Consider the following 12,659-nt stretch of genomic DNA (forward strand, 5'->3'; position numbering starts at 1 on the left):
CATGCGTGAAGCTGTCGTATGGGGCTCCGAGCTTTTTCCCTTTCACTTAGGCAAATCACCCGCCTCCCACCTCCGCGTCCTGCAGTCGCCAAGCACGGAGCTCTTGCCCGCTTCCCCCATCCGCCCAGGGGCACTTCCGGCCCCTCCTCTCAGACGCCAGTGGCGCGAAAACTCCAAACGGCGCACGCGCGGGCGGAGTCCCGGCGGGAGGGGGGGGCGGGGCGCAGGCGCGGAGCGTCCCGCGGTGGGCGCCGGAGCGATCGGGCTCCTGTCTTCTCCCGCGGCCGGCGCACGGTTCCCGGCGGGCCAACGGCGGCCGGCCGAGGCCGAGGCGCCCCTACGGTGGCTTTAACGTCTGGTTGCACCGCGACAGCCCCGCGGATCGGGTTCCTCGGGGAGACTTCGACTTGTTCGAGGTAGGGTGAGGGCGCGCGCTGTCGCTCTCCCTTGCTCCTGGTTCATCCCCCTGTCGCTGCCCCCTTGGCCGGCACCCCGCAGCCCCCTTGGAGGCGGCCGGGTCAGCGGTGCTGCGGTGGTGTCCAGGCTGCCCCTGCGGCCCGGGCAGGCCAGCCGGGATCTTCGCGCCCTCTCCGCAGGCGGCACAGGTCCCCTCAGCCGCCAGAAACTTGCCCGTGTCCGCTGGGCCCCTCCCTCGGGCGGCTCTGGCCGCGAGGCTTGCAAATCCCAGCTCGGGCTGCGGGACCCGGCGCCCGGCCCCAGACGGCCCTTTGGCTGTGGCGAGTGGCTCTAAGGGGGATAAGGGAAAAAGGTGGAGGTTGCGTTCGGATCACCGATCTGGTGCTACTACACAAGGAGCAACTTAAGTATGTTTAAGAGATATATGTAAATATCACTTAAATTGGATTTGTTGTTAAATCCTAATTTCATGAAAATGCAAACTGCATTATCTAGAAAAATTAAATTGTGGTGTTTGGAGGTTTTATGATGGCATTTCTTTTCCCTCATTTTCCTGTGGAAACGAACTGGAAAAGAATCACTATTGGAAATTGCGGAACCACAGGACTCCGGGTAGAGAAAGAGCTGGAGGACCAATAGGGCTGGAGGTGGTACTGTGGTAATTCCTAGAAGGAGCAACAATTTAGTGTTTATATCCTGAAGACAGAATTTATGTGAGCGACTACTACGCTGTATATTTCATGAGTTGGAGAGTAAAAGAAAGTGTTTTAAAGAGAAGCTATTCCGGAAGGTATATTCAAAAGAGAAAAAGTCCACATTCCCTGGCTTAGACGGCTGCTGTATAATCTTTTAAAATATTGGGTAGCTTATGCACTGGCCTGTGTGGGTGGGGAGGGAGCATATTAGAACTTAGATTTGCTCTATCTCATTCTATTACTGTGTAAAATATGCAGGGTAATAATTTCCTGTGGGGATGTGTATTTACAGGCTTTTTTTTTTCCTTGAAGGTTATAAGTAGAAAAAAGTTTGGAGATTACTAGAATATTGCCTAAAAACATGTTTTTGTGTAAGACAGAACCAGTGTTGTGTGACTATGGGCAAGTTTACGGTAACACCTCTATAGAGTTCAGTTCCTGTTCTGTGATTGGAGAAAATAACATAGTACCTAACGCACAGGATTCTTAAATGTGTTGGGGCAGGGGTCCGGGTAGAGAGAGAGAATTTCAGTTTTATGTATGTGTCCATCTGTAATTAGTATAAAGTATTAGAATTGAGTCTGGCAGAAAGTCAGCACAAATGGCATGTTAAAGTGGTTACAGTGAAAAACAAGTTTTATTCCCGAAAGTTTATTTTACTGAATATATTTTACTGAGTGCCTGGATGTAGAATTTTGTATAGATACAATTTTGACTATCATTTTTAGACCTAAGTTAGGAAAATTAATCAAAGCTGCACTTAGCTTACTTTCAGGAATTAATAAATAACTCAAACTTTTACCGTAATGGTATGCTTTGTATGTAAGACATAATTAAACCTCAGAGTTACACGCACACCCACACACACATTCACGCACTCGTAAGTCAAGAAAACTGAGGGTCAAGGGTAGACACTTACATTAATGTTAGTGTTTTTGATTCACTAGTTAATAAGATACATCCTTCTCACTCAACATACTTTCCCTGGTAAACAAATTCAGAATAGTTTCTGTGGCTTTCTTAGCTCCACTCCCAAATCCACCTCTACTGCAGAGTATATTTTACTGCCCACCAGCCTGTCTTAGTATCCTAGGAACACTTCAAGCCCAGTGTTTTCAAGCAAAATGTGTTATTTATCCTCTCTCCTTGCCAAACCTGCTCAGTCTACGGATAATGGCATTTAGCATTTAAGAATGAAGGCTGTTTCTGAAAATTAAACACAAAATGAAATTTTATAAAGTAAGCCCAAAGTTTTAATTAGAGGGACACGTTACATAAGAATTCTTTTTGTAGTTGTATATATTAACAAAGGGTAGACAAGAAGATGAGCAGATTAATGGCCAGTTTCACTGCCTATACATAGTCAAACTTGGCTAAACTCAGTTTATGCCGGGAGGAACTTGGGCATTAAAGAGCAGTGACTTTGGGCTTTGACAAACCTGAGTTTGGATCTAGGCTCTGTTAAAAGTCATAGCTACATAAGTCCGGATATCTGTTAGTTGAGTCTCAATATCCCCTTTTGTAAAATAAGGACAATATTTATCTCCTAAGGGTGTTGAGGATTAAAGAAAAGGTTTGTACTTCTTAATCCCTTTCACTTATTTCACCCTTCCCCCTCCTCTCCTCTCTGGCAGCTATCCATTTGTTCTTTGTATCTATGAGTTTGTTTTCATGTGTTTTGTTTCTTTTGTAGATTCCACATATAAGTGAGGTCATATGGGTATTTGCCTTGTCATATGGGTATTTGCCTTTCTCTGACTTATTTCCGTTAGCATAATACCCTCTAGATTCATCCATGTTGTTGCAAATGGCGAGATTTCATTTTTAACAGCTACATAATATTTGTGTGTGTATGTGTGACATCTTCTTTACCCATTATCTGCTGATGGACACTTAGGTTGCTTCCACATCATGGCTATTGTAAATAACGCTGCAGTGAACATTGGTATGCCTGCCACTGCTTTTGTTCAGCACCCCTTATCCTTTAGAGACAGGTCTCTTTTGCCCTGGTTCTCACTCACTCTGCCTCATCTGTCTTCTGTATTGAGACCACAGGGATTTTTTAAAAACACAAAATGCATGTTCAAATTTTATCTGAAGTGCTATGCTTAGTACTTTCCAGTTTTGCTCATCTGGAATTGTTTAATTGCATAGACTAATGAATTTTTCACTTATTTATATTACTATCTATTGCATCTCATATGATTTCATGATATATTTCAAGCAGTGTGCTTAATTAATTCAGTGTGTTAAAAATTAGGCTGTTTAGTGTAGAATGAATATGTCCGTGGTGGTAGGAGGAGTGGAACTAGGAATGATGTAAACAGCCCATGGCATATACACAAGCAGCAGCAATTTGCCTTTTTTAACTACTATTTTCTGTTGGTAATTGCGGTTCTCTTATGTCTGTTCTCACTGCTGGTAGCCCCTACATTGATATTAATGGGAAGTGTGAATTATTAGGTACTCAGAGTAAAATTTACAATTTAGAAATTTATAATCCTGTTAAAATTCTTTTGGTTGCTATCAAATTTCCTATGTATATATTTGCTGTAATTAACCCTTGGTTATTGGTTTTTCTTCTTGAACTTATTTTTATTGATAATTTGCATATTTGTTACTGTTCCTGCTCTAATGGAGTTTGCTTTCTGTGAGAGAGAAATATGTTCCTTAATTTTGATTTTTTATTGTAAATAAACAAATATTAAAGACTATAGGGAGCTTTATGGATGTATTGAAAATTCCAGAGGAGCTTCTTCCCCCCCCCCTTTTTTTATGTAATACAGAATATTTAAAAGAATTTTTCTTTGCATCTATTTATATGTCTCTTTAGCTTATTGGAAGCAATTTTACTGTTTTAACCTGTGTTTAACTCTCAGGACAGTCATATGTGTTTTTAAAAATCCATTATCAGTAAATTACAGAGTGATTCCCTTTTTAAAAGGTAGGATCCTTCTGTGTCTGTTAGATGCAGGTTACTATGGCAACCTAACAGCAAACTGCAAACCCCAGGCCAAGCACAGCAAATAAAAAACATCGTCGTCATGTAGCACTGTCTTCTGTGTGGTATAGAATCTCACATTCATTGTGAAAAGCTAATCAGCTAATCACATATACCTTCGTGCCTCTTCTTCCCCCCAATTTTATTTGAAAAAGTACCATTTTCTAATGGGAAAATACTAAAATCAATCAGCTGATGTTTGAGTGTCTGCTCACTGCAAGATCATCTATTAAGCATTAATAAAAGCAGTGTCTAAAAGGTTATTTAATGTTGGGAAAACCAAGAAGTAATGCTTTATCTTTGCTCTTCTATAATAAATAAATGTCTGTAATTGAGAAAAGAACAGCGGTAAGAGTGGGAAAGAAGGAGGTGTGGGGAAAATAATGGCCTGGTGGTATTCTAGGGAATTGAAATTAGCAACAAGCTGAAACCAATATACATTAATTCTTGCTGCTATTAAATAATTTGAGAATTATGTTTGATTTTCAAGTTCTAAAGTAAGAGATTCAAAATAAGCATTAAGTTATTTGTTAAAAAAAATACTGAATGTTATGTATTTGTGACTATAACGCTAATACTGTCTCAAAAAAGCATTTGTTTAGGTTAAATGTCCTTTGGACGTTAACTAATAAACTCTTTAAATGGTGTTTGATTTATCATGATAAATTAGGTTCCTTGTTGCCTTCAGAATAGGATAAAGTCGAAGTTTTTTAATGTTGTTTACAACAATTCTTATTAGACTTTAATGTGCTTGTGAGTCACCCGAGACCTTGTTAAAATGAAGATTCAGATTCACTTGGTTTAAATTGAGGCCTGAAATTCTGGATGTCTAACAGGTTCCTAGGAGATGTGACTGCTACTTGCTAGTCCTTGGACCACACTCTGTATATCACGTCTACCAGTCATTCTGTGGCTGGCCTCTTTGCTGCCCTACCTTTATTATTTGCTACCTCTACCTTATAATTTATAACACAGTATCATGGACATGCTTATAGTATTTCCTACAGTAGCAGTTTGCCAAGTGGTATCCAGGGGTCCATGAGACTCTTTCAAAGCATCTACAAGATCAAAATTGTTTTCATAAAAATATTGAAATGTTATTTGCGTTTTTCATATTCATTCACTTATGACTGTACAGTGGAGTTTGCCAGAGGTTACAAGACGTGTGATGATACCATTGCTATGACAGCTGATGGTATGTGTACTTGTATGTTGCTTGTTTTAATGTTTTTCAGTCTTATTTACAATATGGTAAAATTTAAAAACAAACGCTCTTTGAGGTCTTTTGTACTTTTTAAGACAACCACATCCTTTGGGAACTGCTGCTCTAGAGTTTTTTAGTCCTTATGCACAGAGACTCACATCTGGAACTTTACCAGAGCTCTTTCTGTAGCTCACGAGGACAGTTGGGCTGGGGTGGGAGTTTCAGCTCCCCATGTGGACACTGCAGTGGGGTGGCCTCCACACCTCTCCGGGCAGTGGTACAAGGCCTCTTCTGACACCATCCAAGGGGAAGTGGGAGTAAGTAGCATCCTGTTACCCCCTGTTGGGGGTGGGCATCTAAGTTCTCTCAGTGGTCTCCAACTGATGCCATAATCATGGCTCCCTACTTGGCCTACACAGCCTTCTCTGACACTAGCCCACTTGGGATGTTGATATTCCTCCTCCTAGCATCTCCAGGGTGGAGGTCCAGGCTACCACTTGGCCTTTGCTGACACTGGGTAGAAAGAGGAAGGACTGCAGTTTTTTCAGTGGTATTTGACTAGAGGAGAGTGATTCTTATCTAGTTTTCTGTCTTGTTCGGCTCCCCTTTTCCTGTTGTTTGTCTAGAGAGAGCAAACTTTTTTAGGCCTTCTTGTTTTTCCCCTGCGCTTGTTGGTGTTTCCCCAGTTGCTGGCTTCTCCAAGTCTGGGATAGTTGAAGCAAAACAAAACTCAGGGAACCACCATGGTGTCATTCCTGGGTTTGTGAAGTCCCTAGCCAATCTACTTCCTTCTCTTTCAGAGTCATCTTTATGCTTGTTTTACAGTATGTATGATTTTCATGGTTTTTAGTTTTAATAAGCAGGAGGAATAAGGAAAAGTACATCTATTCTATCTTCTTAGAAATCTTTGTGTGCTTTTTTAGCTTGCACTTTGGGTAAAGAATTATAGACTGAACTCTGGCCCCACTGCTTATCTCTTATATTTGGTTGTATAAAAATATATGAGTAAGCATTAAAATATTCTCATTAAAGAAAAACTAGATTTGATAAACTCAAATAATTACTTTGGGGAGGAAAAATTTAAATTTAAATAGAGTTCACATGAAAGGAGTCATGACGATAGACGAGGATTTTACAAAATAAGGTAATATCGTGTAGTAAGTTTGAGACTTTAAATTGTCGATGTTTTGGAAAATAAAATTACATCAAAAATGTTCTAGGAAGGTACAGTGAACCAGTAAAAACCAGTATACAAGAAAGAAATTGAGATGATTTTGTAAAATTAAAATAGTCTCTGTTATCTAATAGCTTTAAGCTTTGTTCTTTCTCACTTTAAAAAATCATTTAAATGTCATTCATGCCGTGGTAGTCATTTCACAGCATTAAAAAGATGGGGAAACTACCCAGTTTACTTAGTGAAGCATGCATTGTCATAATAAAACCTGACAAAGGTAGTTGCCCAAAACAGTTCCAACAAAATATGTATAGATTTTTTTATATTTCTTTAAAATTGGTCCTGTCAGTATAAGTTTGGAAAGCAGTGGATAAAACTTAAACACCATATGAAGTCTCTTTCTCCCTGCCCTCCTTCTCTCTTGCATTCCTTCTCTAGAGTCCCTGTTTTCCTGTTTGCATACATCTGCTTCCTACTGGCTTTGTAACACTACTCCACTAGCCTCTCAGCGCACACGGACACTTAAGACTGGCTTTCTTGCCCTGCATGTACAGCGTCAAATGGAGCTATCATCTCTTCTAGTGAGGCCTGACTAGAGTCTTTCAGTCCAAGTTCATGAGAGAGAAAATCTCATTGAATCCACTGCTGCCCAGGTGTCTGGTACAAACAGGGCTGCTATGGTGTAATACTAGGGGCACCTAAATGGGTTGAGACTAAAATTATTTTTTCATATTCTTGTATCTTAGAAATTTTTGATTACCTGTGCCATGGATTTTTCTTTCCAGTTATTCAACAAGCAATTATTAGGTACCTACCATTTTAGATCTTTAATTGTATTTCAAAGAGAAAAGGCAACATTTGGAGTAGTCATAGCATTCAGTTTCAATCAGAGACCATCAGCTTTGACTTGGGATGCAACATTCATATGTTCAGAAAATCTTGCATGATTTTAAATACTGATTTTCCAGGTATAAATTTTCTAGTATATTGGTTAAAAAAAATAGACAATCAGCGTGGACTATTTCTTTGACGAACAGTTAAGGGACACTGCTGGTACTAGGCAACACTGCTTCAAATATACTTCTTTGGGAAAATAATTAACAGAAGTTTTATGTGATTCCCTGTTACTTTATAATTTGTAAAAATTGGATGATTGCTCTGGAACAATTTCAGAAGGCATTATGCCATCTCTATTAACAAATCTAGGATCCTAGAAACCACAGTTTCACAAATAAAATCTGTCACCTTTTGAGAGCTTAGGAGTTAAAATACTTACGTAGGCCCATATCAATAAAATCTTGGCTGTGAATCACTCTGAAGTAAAATCAACTAGTGTGGCATATACAGATGATTTCTGTTTTTAACAGCACAAATTTATAATCTTATACTTCTGTAGGGTAGAAATCTGGCATGTCTGTCTAGGCTAAAATCAAGGTAGCAGTAGGGCTGTGTTCCTTTCTGAAAGTGCGAGTATCGATGTCCATGACTTTCCAGGCTTTGGTGACCACCTGCGTTCTTTGTCTCATGGCCCCCTTCCTCCATACAGATTATATTTTTACTTTTTTTTAAAGTAAAAATGAATGGACGTAATACTAAAACTAAAGCTCCGTCTGATTTATGTTATTAAGTTTAATGTATGTGGAGCAATTAGACTGATGCTGTACTCGATTTACTTCAGTGTCACTCTAATATTGATCTAGACCTGATGGCCAAAAGAAAGGAAGAAAATTTCTTCTCTCCTGAAAATGCCAAAAGACCAAGACAAGAAGAGTTGGATGATTTCGATAAAGACGGTGATGAAGATGAATGTACAGTTTCTTTCACTAATGGTACCTCTACTTTGGTGAGTACAAAGCTACAAAATTATGTCTTTTCATTGGCATGTTTCTTGTATCTAATTTATATGTCATATTCTTAATAATTCAGTATTAGAAACCAGGTCTCTGGCTGCAGAGGAAAAGTAATGTGATTTTTTAAAAGCTGAGGTAAAATAACTTGACTAATTTTGAAGTTTATGTTAATTGTTGGAAAAATTATTGGAGAAAACAGTGAAACAAATAGCTGATTCTTTGGGAAAATATCAACAAAATTGACAGACCTCTAGAAAGATTGGCAGAGAGGAAAAAAGAGGGAAGACACACATTACCAGTATCAGGAATGAAACAGTGGGTATGACCACAGACCCGGCAAACATCAGAGAGGTAATAGGGGAATACTGTTATCAACTCTACACACACAGATTTGACAACTTAGATGGAGTGGACCAATTCCTGAAAGGCACAAACTACACAGTTCATTGAATATGAAATAGATCATTTGAATCACTCTGTAACTATTAAGGAAATTTAATTCATCATTTAAATCACCCTCCTGCCAAAAGATATCTTTGGTCCCCATTAGTTTGACTGGTCAGGTTAGGTTTCTGCAAAGAATTCTTAGACTTGACACCAAACATACAAACCATAACATGAAAAATTGATAAATTGGACCTCATCAAAATTAAAATCAAAAACTTTGTTCTGCAAAAGACCCTGTTATGAGGATAGAAAATCAAGCTATAGACTAGGAGAAAATATTTGCATATCACATAGCCAACAAAGTACTAGTATCTTGTTTATATAAAGAACTCTCAAAATGCAACTTTTGAATTCAGTCAAAAGCAAATAATCCAATTTGAAAATGGGCAGAAGACAATAAAGAGACATATCAGTGAAGTGGAGGATATACAGATGGCAAATAGCACATGACATAATATTCAATATCATTTGTCATCAGAGAAATGCAAATTAAGACCGTAATACGGTGTCACTACACATCCATCAGAATGACTAAAATAAAAAACAAAAACAAGAAACAGTAACAACACCAAGTGCTGGCAAGGATGCAGAAAAACTGGATCATTCATATATTGGTGGTGGGATTGTAAAGTGTTACAGCCACTCTGGGAAATAGTTTGGCAGTTTCTTTTAAGAAATTTGGCATGTAACTCCCTATCATATAACCCAGCGTCTGTCCCAAAGAAAAGATTTATCTTCACACAAAAATCTATGCCTGAATGTTCATAGCAGCTTTATTTGTAATAGTCAAGAACTGAAACAAGCCAGATGTCATTCAGTGAGTCAGTGGTTAAGCATGCTGTGGTACATCTATACCCGGAAGCACTACTTAGCGATACAAAGCCGTGAACTACTGACACAGGCAACGTGGACAGTTATCCTGAGTGGGGAAAAAAAAGCCAGTCTCAGAAGGTTACATTCCTTATGATTCCATTTATGTAACATTCTTGAAATGACAGTGTTTTAGGAATGGAGAACAGATTAGTGAGCCGGGGTTAAGCAGGGGGTGGATTGGGTGGGATGTGGATGTGGCTATAAAGGGGACAACCTGAGGGATACTTTTGGTGATGGAAATCTTCTCTGTCTTCACTGAATCGATATGAGTATTCTGGTTGTGATATTGTGCTCTAGTTTTCAAGATGTTACCATGGGGAGAAACTGGGTAAAGGATTCGCAGGATCTCTCTGTACTATTTCTTACAACTGCATCTGAGTCTTCAATTAAATCAAAAGGTGCTTTTAAAAAGTTTTCAACCCTGATTTACAGTATTCTTTTCATACAAGAATATAAATGTTTTGTTCTTTTTAGTAAGTTGGTGTCTAGTGAAAGGGAGCCAGGGACTTTTTAAAATAAACTATTAAGAAAGCTGGAGACATTAAGTGTTCTTCAGAAAAATTTGGAAACTTTGGTAAAATATGGTTGGTTTATTTTCGTATTTCTAACTACAAAGTGTGACCACTGTGTGCCAAACTCTTGGTTAAAACATTTATAAAACTTCTCTAATCACTATGCATTTGCAATGTGGAAATTATATCCCCTTCCCCCAGGAGATACATTTAGCAATGTTTGGATATATTTTTGGTTGTCACAACTAGGGCAGGGGAAGGGTGGGTGTGCTGCTGTCATCTGGTAGGTAGAGGCTAGGGATGCTGTTAAACATCCTGCAATGCACAAGAGAGCCTCTCTAACAAAAAATGATTTGACTCAAAATGTTAGTATTGTCCTTATTAGGAAACCTTGTGATGCATGTATTCGATCCTTGAAGGACTTTAGATTGAGTGATTACTCATATAAAGTCTCCAGTTAATTTCATTTACTCTCTGATTGAAATTAACATTTAAAGTTATATTTTCTGTAACTTTTTTCATTGATAGCACTGCTCATTTTTCTCCTGCCAGCCAGTGATTGGGTGATTTTAGTGCATGAATTAGATTAATTGTTTTTTCTCATTGTTTTTTATTAATAGACTGCAGCAGAAGTTGGAATAATTGAGAGTATTCAGCTAAGAAACTTCATGTGTCATTCAATGCTTGGACCCTTTAAATTTGGTTCTAATGTCAACTTTGTTGTTGGCAATAATGGAAGTAAGTGCTTTTGCCCTCTTCCTTACTTGACTTTGAGGAGTACATTGGGACGATAATGCATTAATGTTTAAAAATAGGCGGCCATTAGTGCTGATAAATCTAAGTTTTAGACCTCTGACTTGTGATCATGAATTATTTCAGTATTTGCTGCCAGTCTATGCTTTAAGAAAATAATGAGGTAACTCTAGGTTTATTATGCTATAGACGTAAACATTTCTTGCTTATTCTTTTGAATCTATGTACCTTAGAATTCATACCATAGAAGAGAGGGCAAGCGATCCTCGTTGCAAGTGAAACAATAGTGTGTCTTATTTCTGTTAAGTGTTGTAACAGAGCATGAATAAAGTGCCATGGGGATCAGACGTGAAGGAAACTAATTCTCAATTATTGTGGCCAATGAAAACTTTAAGAGGAGTGGGTATTTGTGGTGGTACTTGAATGAAATTAAAGATTCTTTAGATCTTATTGGGGAAGAAGAAGCTGAGATGTTCCAGGTTAAGATTGTGCATCAGCAAAGGTTGGGAGACGCAGAAGCAGATGTGTATGGAGAGAGGGGAACAAGCTTAGATGGTTTTATCGTATCATACATGGTAGGGATGGGCAGAGGCTGACACGGGAGAATCATATTGTAGGTGGTATTGTTGAGGATTTTGAATGCCGTGATAAATATTTTGAGGTTTCGTTCAGAAGTCAGTGGGGAACCAGTTAAAATTTCAGCGTATAGAGATGACATGGTCAAGATTTGTGAAACAAACTGACCACATTGTAGAGAGTGGGTTAGAAGAGGGAAGACATAGGAGTTGGACCAGTTAGGCAGCTTTGTGATAGACCCGCCAGATGTGAGGTGTTGATGCTTGACTGAGCCAGTACAGAAGGAGAAGTGGCCTGCCGGAGCCCACGGCTGGTGACAGTTCCACAACGTGGAACTGGTGTGTGGAGCTCCACGGTCAGCTTAGTTGTTGTTCTTTCTTTTCCCTACTCTGTTGAGTCAAGAGGAGTGTTTTCAGGAGAGAACGGACAAAGGGACCACTGCTATGGGGTCAAAGGAGACAAGAAGTAAAGACATACTGGTGGGTTCTGCAGTTAGATCTTTTTTCTTTTTTAACTTTTGAAACAGTGATTTATTAATATAATGCAAGTAGTGGAGGCAGTGAATTTAAAAATGAAGAAAAAGGAGAGAGTTAGGATAGGGCTTGAAAGGCATTCCAGGAACTAAGTTGGGTTAACCAGTGTCTACTTCGGTTAATTTGGGGTATATTGTGGAAGATGATGGGCTGATAAGAGTTGATTGAATTGGTTGATCATACTGTTGAGAAAATTGTTACCATATTCTGGGTAATTGTTACAGATTTTGGAATTTTATTTGTGATGTTTTATGTCTGTTAGGGTGGGGAAAAAAGTATACTTTTCAAAGAGCTAGCAAATGAATGATGTTCACATTAGGAATAATTGTCAAAATAGTACATAAAACACCTGTCTATGTTACTGATTATTTTTTCATATTTAAGTTCATTCATTCAGCAGATATGCAGGTGCCTATTATGGGCTGATATTGGAGATAAAGCATGAAACAGACAACAGTCCTGACCCTATGGAGCTTGCATTCAAGGGTTCAAAATAGTTTCTGACTTCTGAGAATTTATGGAGAAAGTAAATTTTAATTGAATTAGAATGTAATAAAAAAATTAGATGAGTTAACTATATCTGGGTAATTAGGAAGATAAGCTCATGCAATGGGCTGAAGGGCC

General features: G+C 38.8%; 1 protein-coding gene across 5 annotated transcripts in view; it reads left to right on the forward strand.

Moving 5' to 3' along the window:
- Window positions 1–224: 224 nt before the first annotated feature.
- Window positions 225–12,659, forward strand: part of SMC6 (structural maintenance of chromosomes 6) — an 82,407-nt gene continuing 69,972 nt past the window's right edge. For 4 of the 5 annotated variants that reach the window (XR_012059205.1, XM_072938172.1, XM_072938171.1 and 1 more), the window contains exons 1-3: window positions 225–416; window positions 8,192–8,334; window positions 10,794–10,911. Coding sequence is in view for 3 of the 5 variants with exons in the window: in XM_072938172.1 (XP_072794273.1) it covers window positions 8,197–8,334; window positions 10,794–10,911 (256 nt within the window). In the remaining 2 variants the exon portion in view is untranslated. Of the gene's footprint in view, window positions 417–8,191; window positions 8,335–10,793; window positions 10,912–12,659 lie in introns of those variants that run through there. The other variant, XM_072938173.1, reaches the window with a different exon arrangement.

The sequence above is a fragment of the Vicugna pacos genome, chromosome 15 (assembly GCF_048564905.1).
Source record: "Vicugna pacos chromosome 15, VicPac4, whole genome shotgun sequence".
Classification (NCBI taxonomy): Eukaryota; Metazoa; Chordata; class Mammalia; order Artiodactyla; family Camelidae; genus Vicugna; species Vicugna pacos.